This window comes from Mytilus californianus, unplaced genomic scaffold, assembly GCF_021869535.1.
Source record: "Mytilus californianus isolate M0D057914Y unplaced genomic scaffold, xbMytCali1.0.p SCAF_9, whole genome shotgun sequence".
Lineage (NCBI taxonomy): Eukaryota > Metazoa > Mollusca > Bivalvia > Mytilida > Mytilidae > Mytilus > Mytilus californianus.
Genome location: NW_026262745.1, coordinates 21563358 through 21583971, shown reverse-complemented (window position 1 = coordinate 21583971; position 20614 = coordinate 21563358). Strand labels below are relative to the sequence as shown.

At 31.9% G+C, this 20614-nt stretch overlaps 1 protein-coding gene across 1 annotated transcript in view; it reads left to right on the top strand.

Annotated features, from left to right (window-relative positions):
• LOC127715813 (uncharacterized) overlaps positions 1 to 19250 on the top strand; it is a 114993-nt gene extending 95743 nt beyond the window's left edge. Inside the window, exons 43-54 of the mRNA XM_052221950.1 lie at positions 1173 to 1317; positions 1882 to 2003; positions 2600 to 2742; positions 4671 to 4818; positions 5784 to 5987; positions 8947 to 9168; positions 10472 to 11254; positions 11799 to 12011; positions 12737 to 12832; positions 13621 to 13946; positions 15521 to 15719; positions 16391 to 19250. Of these exons, the coding sequence (XP_052077910.1) occupies positions 1173 to 1317; positions 1882 to 2003; positions 2600 to 2742; positions 4671 to 4818; positions 5784 to 5987; positions 8947 to 9168; positions 10472 to 11254; positions 11799 to 12011; positions 12737 to 12832; positions 13621 to 13946; positions 15521 to 15719; positions 16391 to 16671 (2882 nt within the window). The 3' untranslated portion in view covers positions 16672 to 19250. The remainder of the gene's footprint in view (positions 1 to 1172; positions 1318 to 1881; positions 2004 to 2599; positions 2743 to 4670; positions 4819 to 5783; positions 5988 to 8946; positions 9169 to 10471; positions 11255 to 11798; positions 12012 to 12736; positions 12833 to 13620; positions 13947 to 15520; positions 15720 to 16390) is intronic.
• The last annotated feature ends 1364 nt before the right edge of the window (positions 19251 to 20614 follow it).

The following is a 20614-nucleotide window of genomic DNA, read 5'->3' as shown; positions in this document are numbered from 1 at the left end:
TACGTTTCACCTTTCCAGTTTTCTCATGTATGTGTTGGGAAGTAGTGCTATATAATTTACTATAATCCTTACCTGCGGCTGTAACAATTTGTTTTCAAACCGTTCTTTATTGTTAAAGATATTGTGGTTTAAAAAAATCCTTTAAAATTGTGTATGCTTGTATTGATATAAGATCTTCCGAGACCTCATGGTTTGAATTGTTCTTACCCTCAACCTTTTGTTACAATATATGTATGTTCTTTAATGTGTGACTGTTGCGTTTATTATTTAGAATTAACTTGAAACAATAAACCTTCCCAAAATGTTACAGCAACACATGAGGTATAGAAAGCAAGTTTTGGGACAAAAATGGAAATAAGTCATAAGGGGGAAAAGTAAGGTACAGTAGTGCAAAGAGAGATGACCGAAATTACAGCAGCCCTTATTCATAACTGCCTGAAATGTAGTGTGTTCAGTTGCGTCATTACATTTATGTTTAATAAGTTTAAGTTTATATTGCAAAAACCACGCAATATTTACCTTTAATTTCTCGAAAAGATTTGTATTGTAAGGTTGTTATCGAAGTGATGTATACATCTCCTTTTATTGATCTACAAATTATTTACCACCATTAGTCAAAAGTTTTTTAAGTTATATTTTGTATGAGAAAGATATCTAATCTTTCATGCATTACTGTAATTTGAATAAGATATTAACTGTCTACTGTCATGAAACAGGGGTATGATTTTTGAAAAGCGGGGGTCATGATTTAAGAAAACAGAATATATATCACCTCGAGGAGCAAGGGGAAAGTATTCCTTGACTATTTTATTGTACGCTACTGTGAAAGATACCTCATTTCCATCCTCTTTTATAGGTTTGTCTTCCGGTAAGTTGTATTTTCATTGTTTTACACAAAGTATATGTTACATTTTTTTGATGTATTGAAAGTTACACTGCATACCTGGTATGGTGATTGACACATACAATGGTGGTGATATTTTAGTTGTATTGGTTGCTACATTGTGTAGGTGTGAAGGATACAGAGTACGAATTGTGTTTTGTGGGTCATGTAGATATGACTTCATCTTTTATGTTAATTAGAGAAAGTTGAGGTACACATTATCTACCGGTAAGGTATTTTCTGTGAACAAAGAAGACATTGTATTTTTTGAACAACATATTTTTTTCAGGTGTATTTTCCGGTACACAGTACACGTTATTGTTAGTAAAGGACACAAATGGTTATACCACTGGTGACCAAGCTGTAACAGCATCAGACAGTGTGCTGAGAGCTTCATGGATTATATCTCAACAGTTCCCCTCTAAACCCTTATGGTAAGAGTCTTACTCAATGTAACAGCATCAGACAGTGTGCTGAGAGCTTCATGGATTATATCTCAACAGTTCCCCTCTAAACCCCTATGGTTAGTTTGTCAAACTCAATGTAAGACAGCCATCAATCACTGTAATAAGACCCATCTAGATTTATAAATGAACAGTTTCCTTCAAACCACTGTTGCAAGTTCAAGTCAGGTCAACTAACTGTAAAGAAATTTGTTATAAATTGCCAGCTACATTGCCATAAAGTTTCTTAAATCCGTGTCATTTAGAATCATGTGGATAGTTGTTCATTGGCAATTATTCCCTATCTCCTAGTTTTATACATTGTTTCGAAATCTATTTAAGTGTTACTCAACAGTAAAATTATTAAAGCTTTTTGACACTTAAAAGCTTTTCATATGATGAGGACACTTAGCGTATTACTGTAGACTGCCAAAGTGACCTTGATTTTGTCTAATATGGTTAATATATGTTGTATAGATTGCTACCTCATTTATTCCACACTTCATTTTAATCATTAATCAGACATCTAAATGCTAGCTTTATTTTGCACTAAAGGTATGAATGGAGTGTGGGTTACACAGATAATACAACGCCGATAGGTATTTATAACCCAGTCGAGGACAAGGTTTGGCAGGATGCTGGTCAGCTAATGGATGCTGTCTTCACTATTGGACCTGGTAGGCATTATATGTAGTTTATTTTATGAATATTTGATTAAATATTAGCATGTTCTACACATCTTTTTTGTGACAATTTCTTGCCATCTTGGAAAGTGTACTAGAGATTGCTTTATACTAGCAGAGTATAACACACTTCACAGGTCTTTTTCAGATAACTTATAATTTATGCAGTATGTAAAAGTGTTTGTTTTTCGTGACCTTACACTACACTAAGGTGAATTGTTCTTTCCACCTTACTGTCACAAACATTTTATGGGTAACATATTTCCAGTGGTAGCTGAAGACATTTTGAAAAACTACGTTATGCCTGCTTTCTATTACTTTATGAAGAATGTGTATTTTTGTCAGCAACTATTTGTGTGAGAATGTCACTGAAGCAAACAATGCAAACCGAAAACATAAGAAATAATCACACAATAAATTTAAGTAGATATTGATCTTTCTGTTATATTGAGTCTTTTGTAAATAGTTAAAAACAAAAATTATAAGCAATAAAAAGGGAATAATCACCGAAACTGCAATGGTTTGACAAATATGCTTACTACTCAACTGCTTAACCCGTCTAATTAACGTTTTAATGCTAATATCTTCAGATCAACAGTTGTTAGAAAACACAATTGAATATTCTGTGTTTGTACGGATATGGTACACATCTGACACTTATGCTGTATTTAAGACGGATGGTATTGTGGTGATGACACAGACACCTGCATTAGCAATAGTCAGAGGAACTGCTGTGAGTACTGCACCCTTTCCCGCTCTTTCATCAGATGAAAGTGCCCACATTGTATTTAAGACATACGTATTAAAGTGATAATTCAGGCACCAATGATTAGACGAACTACTGTTATTTTAATTCCAAGAACTTTTATAGGCTGGGTTTCTACTAAGTTTAAAAAAAGCATATGTTATGGTGAATATTTTAGATACTTTTGCACTTTTTAACATTATTGAAGAAACAACAAGATTTCAGTAACATCCTTGATGTAGGGTTCTCTTATTATGTAAACAACTCATTTTACAGTCTTCAACCGAGAGCTTTTTTCAGATTTTTTATGCCCCCGCCGTAGCAGACAGACATTAAGGTTTATCCTTGTCCGTCCTTCCGTACGTACGTCATGAAATTGGTTTCCGTTTTCAAACTTTAGTGTGCCTCAACCAAATCTTATGAAACTTGTAAACAATGCCTATTACTACAAAACTGAGATCAAGTTAGAATTTGGGAAGCGTCACGTTTACAGTTCTCTATTTATGTTCATCTATAACGTTATATGCTAGCGGGGGGCATCATCTGTGTCCCATAGTTACATACTCAAACTATTTTATAATAATTGATTTATGCACTAGATTTTTTGTACATATTCCAATAAGATATATTTTTCTAGATGTCTCGGATGATGAAACTTTTTCATCAACTTTTTTCGAGGATGCCGATTTTGTGTGCTAAAGCTTCCTACCCAAGGCCTTAAAACGTTTTATTATGTTTATAAGAAAAGTTGTGCATCTCAATTTAATTCAGATTTGGATAGTTTTCTCTGTTTTAGCTGATATTTTCGTGCACTTGGAGACTTTAATTTTCATATTTTTCGAAATGGAGGATTATCATTTTTTCTTTTATGCAGTCAAAAGTAAAGTAACAAAATAACTGAACGCTAAGGAAAATTCAAAACGGAAAGTCCTTTATCAAATGGCAAAATCAAAAGCTCAAACACATCAAACAAATGGAAAACAATCCCTTCAGTATCTTGAATAGAGTCTAGGGTCATTACCATTTATCTTTTAAAAATTACTAAATATAAGTAATGATACTCGATATTGAGCAAACAACAATCATAAAACATATTGGTTGGAGCCCATCTGTTTGAGTCTTTGGCATATTTGACATTAGGTAAGTTTGAAAAAACTACCTGTATACTAGCCTGAAGCATGTATCTTATTTGAATTGGCAAGATATATAAACAGTACTTTTAAGAAATTTTGTTGATATATTTGTTTGTTTTTATCGTGATAAAGATTATAACTCAATGTTGACTGCTGTACCCCTTTTTTTGACATGATTACCTATTATACAAATAACAAGATGTGGTATGAGACAACTCTCCATCCAAGTCACATTGTATAAAAAGTAAACAATTATAGGTCAAAGTACGGCCTTCAACACGGACCCTTCGCGCACACCGAACAGCAAGCTATAAAGGGCCCCAAAAATGACATAAAACTGTATTCAGCTTCTGAAATCGCTATAATTAATCTTGAATTTTCCATGATCAAAATCGGAATAGTTTCAGAATTTACAGTATCTAGAAATATAGTGTTTTAGGATTTAGTTTTAAATACACATATTTGGTGTCAGTTTTTATAACAAGTTAAATTGTTTCCTTGCCAAATAGTAGTTAAACATGGATCTCAAGGATAAAAGAATGTTGGTACAGAAGCCAAACATTCCTGAAGTGTTAAAAGATGCTTTGTTTCAACCAATATTCTTTAAATTTTACTTGATTATTAGAAATAGGCGAAAGACAGTTGGTATACTTCAATTAATTTTGATATCACTTGTTGCTAAGTCATTAGATTTGTTTTGGTTAATATATAAATAACGAACTTTGATGAGTGCTAACAATTGATGCCTTGAATGACTTAATCTGTCTTCTTTTTAATTCAAAGGTGATAGAAAAAGTTTTGAATACCTATGTAAAGGACGATGACTATATGAGAATAGGTCGACCTATAACATTTATGTGGAAGAACAAATTCCTGAATGCTGCAGACACAATTGAGGAATACAAACTATATATTAGTTCATTTCCTGGTGGTAAGTACATAATGACTTTGATCAGCACATCTTGTATACAGGAATTACAATGAAAAATTATAAACTACAGGCTAATTCTATAAAAAAAAAATACAAAAATAAAAAGATGTGGTCTGATTGCCAATGTTACAACTCCTCAACAGAGACCAAATGAGTTTGAAGTTAGCAACTTTAAGTTTATTGGTATACAAGTCATATCTAACCTATTTCCTTTACTACAACTATAGGGTATCCATTCATGACACAAAATCAGTAAATACACTGCAAAAACAAAAAACACACAATAAACAAAGGAACAGCGCTCTTATTGCAGTTCTTCATCTCAAAGTCACACTAAGGCCTTCAACACAGAGCAAAAAAAAAAAAAAAACATAGAAAAACCATCTTTTACCTCACGGCAAGTTTAAGACGGGCTCTAGCATCGGTTTGAACGGAATTCTTTGCAAAATGATTCGGATAGACTTTGTTAGATGTAACAACACAAAATCAGGTCCGGTCAAAAACGAAGATACCAGAAAGAAGAACATATTTAAAACAAAATAGTTCCTACGCATAGGTGTAAATGTACAACTATGTAGAACATATCTAAGTAATTAAGGTATCAAACGAAAGGCCTGTTTCTCGAATATAAAGTACCTGGTTTGGTGTATTTAAAATACCGGTAACCAGTACACTCTGGTGTATAAATATCGGTATATTGGTTCCACCCCATTTTATAGAAACACTACTTAATGATATTTAGGCGTTTCTTTGCAATTATTCTTTGAATTAATAACCCTTAAATAACCCAATGAATTTTTGTATTTTTTTAACACTGATCTGGTGTAGGTTTTTTTTTTAAATCTATCCATTATACAATCATGTTTATTGAAATTGACATGTTGTAAAAACATCGAAATATTGTTTCCCAAAAATATATATCTAGTTCTCTATGAAATTAATAATAAATCTCTCTTTTCACAAAGGATATGACATTCTGACCATACCCACAGATTTAGACGGAACAGCTGAAGGTTTCAACATGTCTAGAATTAACTTATCGCCAGGAATAAAATACTATTCTAATGTCATAGCTTATAACTATGCTGGTGTTCACACTACATCTACGTCAGATGGATTCATTATAGATCATGTAGACCCATCAGCTGGGATTGTATATGATGGATTAGGTAAGACCATGGTTATACATTTTAGAAATATTATTTTTTACATACTGTTGTTCTGTTTCATGAATTTTATGGTAAGTTGTTTATAATGACAAATGCTTCATAAATATGTGTATCATTAAAACAAAATTGCTACGACTTTTAATAAATCTGATTATAAGGCAGCAACAAACCTGAAAATTGGTAATCTTAATCTTGTTTACCTTTGAATAAACACATGGGTAAAGAAAATAATTAAGATTTATGACAATATTTTGCCTTTTAATTGACCTGCTTCAAAGAGAGGGATGTATATTGATGTACATGTCCAACCTCTGTCCATTTGTCTATTACACTTTTGGTTTCCGAATGATAATTACATGTATAGTACCGTTTTATCAAATTTTATAAAGTTTAAACACAGTTTCATAGACCCTAACATACAGGTCAAATACTTTTTTTTAATGTTTTTCCATTTACGTTCACTCTTAGTTATAGTAAAAATTGAGGTTTGATGGTTTTTAGATAATAACTAGAGTACCACTTCACACAATCTTTTTCGATTTTAAAACAATTTCCCACGTTTGATTTTGACTGATTTTACTGATCAAGAGTAATGTTCCATTATTTTCTTTTGAGGCAATTTGCATTTTTTGTTTGTTTGGTGAAAGCAACTGACAAAATTGTAATGAATCTAACAACAATGTCATAAATTATAATAAACAAGTTCAATTTTGACAGAGTGGACTTTTATCGTTCAAGGCTTACGAAACTCGCGTCTGGCGTATTAAATTATAAGCCTGGTACCTTTTGATAACTATTTTTTGTGTGTGTCTCTGTCCTGTATGTTCATTTATTTGTATTGTAGTCCTGTCATGTAATCTTGTCATTTTAATGTTATATTTAACATTGCCATAAAAGCGGGATGTTTGGCTATAGCCACAAAACCAGGTTCAACCCACCATTTTTTCTTAAAATGTCCTGTACCAAGTCTGGAAAATGGCCATTGTTATATTATAGTTCGTTTCTGTGTGTTTTGCATTTTAGTGTTGAGTTTCTGTTGTGTCGTTGTTCTCCCCTTATATATTTGATGTGTTTCCTTCAGTTTTAGTTTGTAACCCGGATTTGTTTTTTTCTCAATCGATTTATGAATTTCGAACAGCGGTATACTACTGTTGCCTTTATTTATGATTATGGCTGGGGTAATATAGTATTCACTAGATCACCTAATTCTAGATATATTTATAGATGATAAATGAGTCATAATTATAGTGTGATGAGCCCGTTTTCTACGTTAAAATATCTGTTTCTTAGGCATTTATTTTGGATGGGAGGGAAGTATTAAATCCATGATTTAAAAAAAAACAACATTATATAGTGGATTTTGTGAGTTGTTGATAAGTCTTGTTATATTTTTAACTGAAGACTATAGAAGAACTGTTTTTTTCATCACTTGGCGTCCGTCGTCCGCCGTCTTATGTCGTCATCGTCGTCTGTTAACTTTTACAAAAATCTTCTCCTTTGAACCTACTGAACCAAATTTCACTTGGCCACAATCATCAATAGGGTATCTAGTTTTAAAAGAGTGTCCGATTACCTCGCCTGCAAACCAAGATGGCCAACATGGCTAAAAATAGAACATAGGGGTAAAATGCAAGTTTTGTCTGTCAATTTGAAAACCGATATTAATAAAGAAAATCTGACATGCCAAAAATGTTCAGTATGTCGAGCTCTATCAATTGTTCTTGGCTTCAAAACTTTCAGGCGACTTTTTATTGGAGTTATTTCCCTGAAATGACAAATTTTACAATTATTTTCATGTTTGCCCTTTATCTTGAAAACTATAACAGCTAAGAGAAATTTTAAGCTAACATAAATGATCATTAAGACAATATCTACGAATAAGTATGCATGGTCGAATTCGTCAGTCGACTCCTATTTTAAGATTTTGCCTTTTGACGATTTTTAACCATATTTTCTTTTTTGCGTTTTTGCCTTATATCTTTAAAATTGTAATAGATAGATAGAAAGTTAAATAAACAAAAATGATCAGCAAGAGAAGATCTACATTTTACACAAATGGAGGAAATTTTCTGATGACTCCTTATTGCAGTAATTGCCCTTTAATGACGATTTTTACCATTTGTTTTGCGTTTTGCCTTATATGATACACAATTTAATTCATAAATAGGAACTTTAAATACCAAAAATGATCAGCTAGGTAAGATCAACAAACAAGTCAAATTTTGTCGATATAGTTAGTAAACTGTCACTCTTCATAGGCGTGATTGCCCTTAAATGAGATTTTTTTTCTCACTTTTTTGTTTTTTGAGCGAAAACTTAAGAAGATAGAGAGAAACTAAACAATGATCAGCAATATAAGATCAACAAAAACGAAATTTTTGTTATGAATTTTTTTCCTGTCTACAATGTTGGCGAGAGTTCATTGTTGATTATGCACATAGACCTAGATGAGCGACACAGGCTCTTTAGAGTCTCTAGTTTATTTTAACAATTATTTTTTATATGAATTAATTGTTTTATTACTTGAATTGTACAAGTATATTGGTAAATTACTTTTTTTAAGTACTATATAGTCAGAAAGTGATTTTTTTATTACGATTGCTGAACAATGGAAAGAAATTTGTGATTAATTGTTACGATTCAGGATATGATTCATCCAAACATATATTTTTTTTATTTTTGCGTATTTTTCTCGTGTCACAATTTTCGCAATAATAAAAACATCACAAACATTTCAGAATTTACAGTATTCTATATATGTGGTAACCTGTAATTCTATAGAAATCAACTTTAATATTGAATAACCTACATATATTTGATGCATAATTGACCCAGGAAATGTTTCATTTTGTGTTCCTTACTAACATAACCATGAAAAAACCCTTACCTATCCAATGTAGATATAATTTAAATTGCCTTTTAAAAATAAATTTGTTTATTTTGTTTTTTGTGAATACAGGAGTAATTGATTTAGAATATAAGAACTCTTCAGACATAGTAGAAGCCCATTGGCATGGATTTATAGATACAGAGTCTGGTATTCTGTCATACCGATGGTGTGTGGGGGTGACAACATCTGTTCATACAAATTATGATCAATCAGAATGCGACATTTTACAGTGGACTAATGTTGGACTTCATGTTTCTGTATCTCGTAATCTATCAACAGATATTTCCCATGGTAGGTCACTAACATATAAATCAACCGATCACAATATAACAATATATAGACGGCGTGCATAAAGCTGAGTCCACAAACGTAACGTCTTCAAATTACTTCAATCATTTACGACGTCGGCATTTTTCCCCAGAAAACAAACGCGTAACAAAAACACTGGACACTTAGTTTATCACATAGCTTTAAACATAAACGTTCAACATAATTCTTTTTTTTAACAATTAAGTGCAGCATATGCACATTCTGGAAATATAAATAAATATATGCTAAGAGCAGTGTAATGGAAATAATGAGCGACTATGTCGTGGACCCTATTCAGAAAATAGCGTTAAAACGTCATTTCTTTAAATCGTAACATAATAGCTGGACATTAAAAAAATTCAGGTGTTCAGCCTGGACTATCGAATCATTCATATTTTGCAGATAATTTTAAACCTCTTGTTATGCACATTTGGAAAATCAATTTATTTTGAAATATGAAAATAGCAATTAAATATTTTTTCTTACCAATTCTTTCATTTTCAAATATTAATCCTTTCAAATTACTACTTCTTACACATAACGAACTACACTCCAAACTCATCCACCATGGCCGTTTTTTAATTTTTTTGCGGTGAATTTCGTATGACGTCATAGTCCGAATCCAAAAAATTCTATTATACGAAAATGCGGGAAAATATGTTGAATTTGTATAAATTTTAGGTCTAAAACTCTATTTTATGCTTATTCAATGTTACAAGTTTCACACATTTTTGCCGTTTTCTCTATGTTCGTTTCATACTCTATAGATTTAATTTAAAATTAAAGATAACAATGAATGTTTTACTTCATTTGACAGCTACGGTAACTATGCAACTGCGATTTGTCAAATGACAATAAATATTTAGGCTCGTTGGATGCAAATTATTATGACAAAATACCGTTCGAAATCTGACGTTAAAGACCATTGTCACTCCCTGACTATCAGAAATATTTAAAACCTCGACCCATATGGACAAGATCAACTTTCTTTTTATAATAATGAATGTAATTGCAAGTTCTTATTTCAAACTAAGGTCTTAGAAAGAAAACATTTTAAAAGAAAAGAACATATTTCTCTTTCATTTGACCTTAATGTCAATTAGATTCCGTTAAGCATTGATTAACCTTTAAGTTGAGTAAGATGATGCAGTAACAAAATCATTTCAGTATTTCAATGCTTTTTATTTTCATTCAAATTTCTTTGAAGTAGTTTAAAACTCATGATTTTCTTTGCATATGATTCATTTCAGATTATTATTATTTTACATCAATAATTGTATTACAGGTACAAAAATATACAACAAGGTGTATGCTGTTGACAATGTAGGAAGAACGTCATCGATTGTCATATCAGATGGTGCCATGGTGGATAAAACACCTCCTGTTTCAGAAAAATTCATTCATATTGATGATAACCTTGTTGACAATCCTTCATTTGAAAACACAAGCAGTGATCTATTATCTTGGTCGAATGTTAGTACAACAGATATTTGCATGATCTCTAGTACTTACCACCCAATGTCATGGATACCTGATTTATCAACATGCATGGCTGTTATATCCTCTCAAGTAAATTTAGCTAAAGACGGACAGTCTTTTCTGTTCATCAGAGGAAATGTTAAGCAAAAACTTGTCGATATCAAGACTGGATGTTTTTACAAGATTTCCTTTTTCTCAAGTCATTTACCCATAACAGATTCTGTAGGGGCAAACAAAGAAGGATTCATACAACTTGGTGATGACAAACAAATTTTTCTGATATATACAAAACCATATCGCCATGATGGACATGGAGAGGGCAATAGTAGGACAGAAATTTCCTGGCATGCTCACACCTTTTATTTCAAAGCTACAAATGACCAGGTTAATATCACTATAGGTAGTATGGATATGACTACAGGGATTTTTATAGATAATCTTTCAGTGCAGAAGGTGAATTTAACAACAGCATCATCAGGTGGTCATGTGATTGGTCATGTGGTATATTTACATGAATGGAGTTCAATACATGGGTCATGGAGTTTTACTGATCTCGAATCTCCAGTCATAGATTACAGCTGGGCGATAGGTTAGTAATTAATATAATTGATACTGAAATTGTCTACTTTAGAAGTTTTTCATTGGGCTTTGTCTTTACGTTCCATTGTTAGCACTTTGAAGTCAGATAGCGGGTTTACTTTAATAGAATTTTTGTTATTTTTTGGGTAGGCTAGCAATGTTTCTGTCAATTGACATATATTTGTTATCAATATGCAAAATGACTGCAATTGCTAACGCTATGATCGTTTCACATTGATATATATGGAATGTGCATTGTACAATTGATGTATTGGTTTGGTAAGAATCATCTATATATAGGAAAAGTTGAAGGTTAGACAGTTTTTGTGTACATATACTCACTTTATTCTCTTTTATAGTTGTCTGTGCTTTTACCATTCCAATTAAAAATCAATCCATAAAATTAATATGAATCACATCATCCATTAAATTTTTTTTTATTGTATCACATATATTATTGTGGAAATTTGTTTTCAACTACTTTTCGGTAATGCTTACTCGTTTTTAGAATTTTTGTAATTGGTCATTGTCTTTCTATTGTTCCCATGTTTCAGGTTATGCAACTGGAGGAACACAAATACAGCCATTCAAAAGTGTAGGATTGATGCACTTTGGGTTTAACAACAATGTGACACTGGTGCATAACACATATATTTATATCACAGCTATAGCAACGAATGGGGCAGACCTGAGAGGAATTTCTTACTCTGATCCAATACTAGTAGACCTGACACCACCTGACATCAAATTTGTCAATGATGGATTAGGTAAACAAACTATCTCAAAACCATAAATTTTATGTTTTATACTCTTGAAAAAATAAGAAAAGAAGAAAAATGAATAAATATATCTTTGTTGAATAGGTATCTCAATAGCAATAGTACCTTAACTTTGTTTTGTATGAAGGATCAGCTGCTGATTTATTTGAATGACATCTTTGTGGTGAGTATTTCAGATAATGGCGGGATTTCTCCCAAAGTGTTTTTATTCAACATACTTATTTTTTTAATGTTCATACAATTTTGGACAAGTGTTTCAAATATTTACCATCATATCAGTGTATCTTGTATGATAAGAATTATTCAAGTTTAGCAAATCTTTTCATTTCATTACAAGAAAAAAATGATAATATTTTCTTCATGTTGTGTTTTATACCTTCTACTTGAGCTATTGTTGTTTTATACCTTCTACTTGAGCATTTGTTGTTTATACCTTCTTCTGGAGCTATTGTATGATAATGATATGAGGGGAAACATATATGAGTATTTAAAAAAAAACTAGATTCAACATTTTTATAAAACGAAATGAATTTAAAAGATTTAAGTACAGTATAAGATATTGGACAGTAAAAAAACCAATCCATTAACCAATACCCACTGCTAAAAACCAAACAATGTCCAAGAAAAAACAAACAATAATATACAACAGAGAAATTTAAAAGTCAGAATTTAAGAAAATCGTATTCTAAATGGAGACCAATTCAAAATTGCAGGCGGAGACGAAGATGCTTGGGAATATAATGAAGTAGTAGCAAACTGGGACTTCGAAGATCCGGAATCTGGTATCCTGTTTTGTAAATGGGCTGTAGGTAAGACTTTACTGAAATATTAGCTACCTTGGATATTGAGAATCATTACTCTGATATCCTGTCCTGAGAATAGACTATTTGTAAAGTGGTATATATATACCTGGGGGAAATGGTGGATCAAGATATTGATATGATATAATATCATGTATTGGTCCTATGGATAAGACTAGTAATACAGTAGATATCTGGAATATGGTGATTCTAATAACTTTCATTTTTAGAATGGCTTTTACGTAAGACATTGGTAAAACAGTAGATATCATGAAAATTGTTTAATCCAATATTGAATATCGTAGTAATTGAATAGCGGTAAGAAATCAGGAAGAAGAAGATATCTGAAATAGTGGATCCAATATCTATCTAATATCTTAATACTCAGTTAAAGGTGAGACTAATCAAGAGTAGATATCTTGAATATGGTTAATACAGTATTTTATATCTTAAATATGGTTTATACCTAGTTCACCAGTAAAACAGTAGATATCTCGAGAATGGTGGATCCAATAATTAATATCTTAAGAATTGGTCAAATGTAAGACATAAGGGAGCAGTATATATTTGGATTGATTTAGTAAATCTAATATCTCATTGCTTACGATTTACGATATTTTCATGTTTCATTGGTCAATGTTTTGTTTTGTGGTTAGATTAGTGTCTCAGATTCTGTACGTATTAAATGTCTGGAATGATTGTAAGTTGTACTTGTCATTCGGTGTTTATGTTTTTCTATTATATAGAAAACTGATCATATAGCCTTTGTTTTTCTATTATATATCTTGTTTTTGTAGGTTACCAGCCTGGTGGAAATGAGTTATTACCATACACAGTGATCGCAACTTTGTCTGCATACAAAGAATTTCCATACAATGTACTGATAGGGAGAACAATTTATACCACTCTGACTTGTGAAAATAATGCTGGACTTATCTCTACTCTGTCCGCCGATGGAGTAAAAATATCTAACCAGCCTCCATCTATAGCTACAGCGGTAGTAGAAACCATGCCTCTATCCACGACAGAGTACACTCCACAAATCAACAATCAAGGCGTTACAGACAATATTAGACTTAAGTGGACAGGATTTGCTGATGATATAGGTGTTGAAAGATTTAAGGTAACAGTTGAAAATTCAAACCTACCCCTCTAAAATTTTCTCTTGTCATTTCTATCTTACTTTACAGAAGCACGGTACAGTTTCTTATTTCTAACTACTTTCTTAGGATAAGGAGAAAGGTAAACAAGAAGATCGTATTTTTATTCCAGACTATAGATTAAGTGATTTACAAAGAATATGTTAAATAAAAGTTCAGTAAAATCTATTATATTTCTCATTTAATATAATATGAAATTGTCAGTTGTTGGGTTGGAGAATCAAAGCCACTTACTGACAAATTCAATCTTTTGTAGCTTGATATTTTTGTAATTTCATATGTGCAGATTTTAATGTTTGAATGTATTTTAAGGTTACGTTTTTTGGTTTGACATTGTATTTAAGTTGGTATTCGTTTGAGCATTTTCCCCTACTCTAAGTTTGTATAACAGTATAACAAAAATTCCGAACTCAAAGGTAAATTCAGAAAGAGGAAGTCCATAAAAACTTGCATATTCAAACATCATCAACCAACGGTATAAGGTGTAACAATTATTGCAAATACAAGACATAGGAATCGGATGTACTGCAGCAACGGTACAATATTTTTGTATATAAAAATAAGAGATGGATTATCCACATCTACTACAAATGCCATAAAGCATAAAGTGTATGTCTGGCAAATTGTGTCCTTGATCTAATTCTCAAGGTTCGATCAATGACAGCTTTTTTTCATCACACAATTTTGTCAGTTATTCTAAGTAATAGGACAAACAAATTTGGTAAAAAGAATCATTGCAGTGTAAACTTGACAGTTTGACAATGTTCAGATGAATATACCCATATTTCATATTTATTTGTCAACGTTAAGTTTTCTTGATTTCTCAACTGCATTTGGTTGATAGAATTTATGTAAGGTTTACATGTTTGTCTGACAGGGTTCATCTGACTGTGAATTATTTTTATGAATCATTGATAATGTTTAGTGTATGTGATTGATATCTGTACATCTAAAATAGAGGCGTAAGGTACCAAAGGGATATTAAAACTAATAAGTCAAAAATAAACTCACAATGATATTGCAAAAAACGAAAAATGACGAAAAAACAAACAACTGAGTACATAAAACAAAAATAGAAAACAAAGGACTGAGCAACACGAACCGAACCAAAACCGGAGATGATCACCGGTGTTCGAAAGGGTAAGCAGATCCTGCTCCACACGACAAAAATCAGACGCTCATAAAATCATTCAATCATATTTAGTAAGACAGGTGTGACATTTCAGTGTGTGCACTCTAGTTCATAAGTGACTCCAATTTCAGTGAATCCGTAAGCTGTATCGGACTCTACCTATCTTTATCTTACCTACAACTTTTCAATCTAAACGTGTGTAATGTGATAGATAGTTGAGGTTATGTCTGTGTTATTGTTAGGTAAAGTAGAACTGAGGCTTAAACTGCTTGATTTGAGTATTTTTTTGTATGCAGTGTAATAGAATTTAGCTCGCAACCTATCGATAAAAATTCTTTATTTTTTAAAATCTGCATAAGAACTATTTAAAAGCAATGGTGATACATAGATAGGTTTCCATTTTAGGTATTTTACAGCAAGGATGGCTTGTCAGAGTTGATGTTCTTTGCTGATGTACAAGATGTGCTGTATGCCCATTTTACAGAGACGACATTAACAGAAGGATCATATGACTTCTCTGTTCAAGCAGTCAATAAACTGTTTAAAGTCAGCAGCAAAGTGAAGGCGAATTCTACAGTAGATACATCAGTACCCACAGTTGATAGTAAGTAAAACTGTTAATACATTGTATTTTTTTTACCATAATAGCTGGGTTGACATGTTGAGATCATCATCACATATATGATGTTGTCATTCCATGTATACAAATCTAACTGACGTAATTCATGTCTTTAAAAGAATTCACCAAACATCCATTTTGTTCATTTAAGAACTGCTGGTGTACTGTTGGTGTACTGTACGCTATTGATTGCAACATGTCGCTAGTATACAGACAGAATTTTAGACTTATAAATGAAAATTACACTTTATTAACTTGGTGTGTCCAAGGTATTTTTCTGGATTGATCTTCTACAGGTATACTGAAAACCAAAAATTTAAAAGCAAACAAATATAACTACTTGAGCTACAACCATTTAGTGGTGCTAACTTCAAACTTATATCATACGCCATTACACCATACATCAGTTTATTTACCTCTTTTCTATTGGATTTTTTTAATCACTTACATTTCTAACATTGATAACTGCTTTGCTGTTTGGTAAAATGTCATTTTACAATGTAGTTTCAACGTACATTTAAAAAAGAATATTATAAACCTTGAATTATTTTCATAGTAAATAGGGAGGATTTTTTTTTTTAAAAAATTTCACAAGTTTTGGTTGTACTGTTTTTGATCTTTGTCAGTTAAGTCTTGACTGAAAATTCTATTTTCAGATTCAAAGAACCTTGCACTCAGTTGGATTGATAACACAGTGGTTGTATCCTGGGACACCATCTTTAGTGCTGATGGTGATCTGTTCTATGAAGTGTCTTCTGGCTCTGCTCAAGCAGGTGTAAACATAATACAGTGGCAAGAAACTAGTAATACTAGCATTACATTTGGTATACCAGCCTCTGTGTCAGCTACCACAGGGTTAAAAGTCCATGTAACAGTTAAAGCTGTGTCGATTGGTGGGCATTCAGCAGTAAAAGTTGGGCAATTCATTATTCCATGAACGTCACTTAATTGTGGTTGCCTTTGCTTACTGAAATATGGAATGTGCAATGGTCATATTTTAAAATTAACAAATTAATAAATAAAAGTGCTTATTTATCCGTCCATTTATCTGTCTATTGTTTGAAATCTTTTGTGTGTATGTGCATACACCTAAGTAATGTAACTTGTGTAGATTTATTTTGTGAACTTTGAAATAATTTAAAGGCAAGGACTATCATTCCTGTACATCCCATTTTAAAACTGATAAAACTGATAAAATCTAAAAGAGTTGTAAAATAACTCGAATATAAATCATCGCGAATATTTTAAAGGAATAGGGGCATTAAGGCCCGGTTTTGGCGCCAAAAATAAAATGTTAGACATATATTTCCAATTTGCTAATTAGTTTCGGAAATACATAAAGTCAAGAAATATAAATGAAAAACACAAGATTTTTCATCTGATGATGTCACAGTTACGTCATAATATGTACCGTTTTCATGAAAAATACAGAATTTATACAGTTTTTCATCATTTTTGCCATTGTGGAAACATGGTGCGCAGCCAAGAAACAACAAAATAATTTATGAGAATGTATTGTAACTATCGACATAATCTCACCGAATATAACAATGTGTCTTGTGTTCGCACATACTTTGTCAATCTAAAATATACTTAAAGTTTGATGAAAAAAAACAAGGACAATTAAGAAAGTTTACAAATTATACTAATTTCGTCATGGTGTTTTGCCTAACTCGTCAAATGTGAAATTTGTTTTTTTATTTTCTGAATACCTTGTACTTTGTAGTTAAGTTAGGACAAAATTAAAAATACTTATGATAACTTTTTAATTTGCACTTATATTTGGGCCAAATAAGGGCCTTATTGGCCCTACTCATTCGGGTTTTTCATTATATACATACATCAAAGAAATTGGAATCGTGATGTAGACTAGGAAGAGTAAGTTATGAAAATTAAGTATCCTTGAAAATAAATTGGTTTACAATATTAGATATGATTTTTATTCAGGTGTATTCAGGTACAATATTTATGTACAGAGTTTTTAAGATGTGATAAGCAAAAAAAAAAATGTCCGTCCATTGTTATCTTATACATGTATCTCTCTCTCTCTCTCTCTCTCTCTCTCTCTCTCTCTATATATATTGTTTATATAGTTGTTGTCATTTATTCGTATATATTGTGGTGGTTTTTTTTATGATATTTACATTTGTCATTGACTACGTTAAGTTGATATTATTCTCTGTTTCAATGAGATTCAATTATTTTTTTTGAAGACTCACCTCTTGAATGTTGATAGAAGATTTGGTAAAATTTTATTAACTATTTAGTTATTGCACTTTAACTAAAACTTTTCCAAGGTATTAGGCCTAAATGTTGCACATCAGACGCGCGTGTCTTTTACAAAAGACTCATCAATGATGCGCGAATCAATAAATTCAGAAGGTTAAATTTAGTACGAAGTTGAAGAGCATTGAGGACCAAACTTTCCCTAGGATTTTATATGACATCTAACTTATCAGTCAGTGCATTATGTTTCTCAATGGCATAATCTTTTTAGAAGATATCACCTGTTTAAATTAATATTGATAAAGAAAGATACAGTGTTGATGCACATAAGATAATGTTGTTAAGAACTATCATAAATAATCATTATGTGTGTTCTATTGCTGCTTTTTATCTTGACAAGACCCTAGTTTTGATTTCACTTCCACTGTTAGCATGTACGTAAAAATACTCAATAATATCAGAGGGCAATGGTTAAGTCTTCATACAAATTCTATCAGTTGTTGCCCAGCAAAAGATGGTATGATTAGGTGTACCAAAGTTAATTATTGAGTGCAATGGGCAGTAAAACAGATTGACTTCATTAATAATTTGTACACCAAACTTTACCTAAGAAATGAAGTAAGATTTATCAGTATATACACGAGGAATTATCTCAAAAAGACCAAAAACATTGACTTTTTTAAACCTTTTCACACAAGAGCCATCCATGGAAAATTTTGTATGATATATTTCTATTATCTAAGTTTTTAAGATATATTTTCCAATATTTAACCATTATTCTGTCATTTCTGTTATGATTTTGCATAAACATTGTAAAGTTTGTTAATGAAATGTTTCCTTTTTAGCTCAACAGGCTGAAAGAACTATGTGAGATATTGTAATCACTCGGTGTCCGTCGTCGTAAGATTTTTAAATTCGTCTCCTCTGAAACTACAATACAATGTCAACTAAACTAATTAAGGTTTCATAGATGATGTTTTATACGTATACATGTACTGAACAATGATTTATATGTTTTATCCAATAAAACTTCTGCACAACATTAGATTTAATAAGACATGTCTACTTACTCTCCTATCATGAGTCCTAGTGCTTCTCAATAAACACATGATGATTTTTTTTTAGTATTTGTTTGCATAGAAAATGTTCTGTCATGCCAGAGATGTAATGTCATAAATGTCTGATCTTTTTCAATGATATTAGCATTATTCACTTGTTATACAATCATGCACCTGTTTTATATGATATATGAGTTACTGTATATTCAAAATAAATTTATCTAACAGTTTATCGTTAAGTTTTCAAACAATATTTACTTCACGTAGTGGCATAGTTTTATAAGTCTTTGCTTCATGCAAATGTTCAGCTTTGATTCCATTACAGACAATTGTGATTTATGAGAACCTCTACACCTTATTACATACATTAAGCTTAACAAGAGTACACATGCTGAAATAAAATTGAGAATGGAAACGGGGAATGTGTCAAAGAGAAAACAACCCGACCAAACAGCAGAAAACAGCCCAAGGCCACCAATGAGTCTTCAAAACAGCAAGGAAATCCCGGAGGCGGGCTTCAGCTGGCCCCTAAACAAAAATGTATACTAGTTCAGCGAAAATGGACGTCACACTAAACTACGAAACGTATAAATGAACCAAAATTAAAAAAACATACAAGACTAACAAATGTAATGTTTTGCCGGCTTTACTGTCATGATTAAATTTTATGTTAGAAGTCTTTCCATATAACAAAGTCTTACTACAGGTATAACATTAACTTAACATCGTCAATGGTCCATAGAAATGATGCAAGGGGAATTCTGCTAGATAGAAATACAACAAATGTAATCGAACTATTGCTTATAGAATCAGGTAGACAGATCTTAAAGTTGACTGACCAATAAGCAATGCAAATGACATTATGATCAGATGATCCATGTTAGACGGACATACACATCTTTCATTTACACCCTTAGAGGGTTGACTGGGGAATGATAATGTGGTAAAATTTAGACTTCTACGTCCGAATGTAAAATCCTCGATAAAGAAGCGCACGTTTGGATGTATAAATAGGCAGCCAAGTCATGTCTAAATTGAACCGTTAAATGCGATGTCACGTGATAGACGAGTGCTAGATTCACTGCATGTAAAAGAGCCTTTGCACTAACTCGTTGTGGGCTCCGTATACTCATTTTCCAGATGCAGTCCAAACTTCTCGCCCTTCATTTCGACCGCCCTACCCTGTAATATCTACCTATTGAAATAATTGTAAAAGTGTTTTCTTCATGAATATGCATGAAATATTTGCCACTGTACGTCAAGTAACTGTTATAAAACATACTCTACGCATAGTTCACGAGTGATGCATGGATAGCACGAGACTCTTACCCTTATGCTTTTCAAAGCAACCAGTGTTGTTCCTTTTGAAGTTCATGCAATTCACTTAGTTGTTTTTTTCTTTTTCCCTGATTTCTGTAATCGAAATGGATTTATTGGATTTATTATTGAACATTAATAAACTGCTATTGCCTCTAATGTTTTTGTGCTTGATTTTTTTTTTGGAGAGGGGGGGGGGGGGTCTGTATTTTTCATTGTTTTGTTATTGTAAGGTTATTGAACAGAAGAAAGTGACGATTATGATCTGACTCAATTACA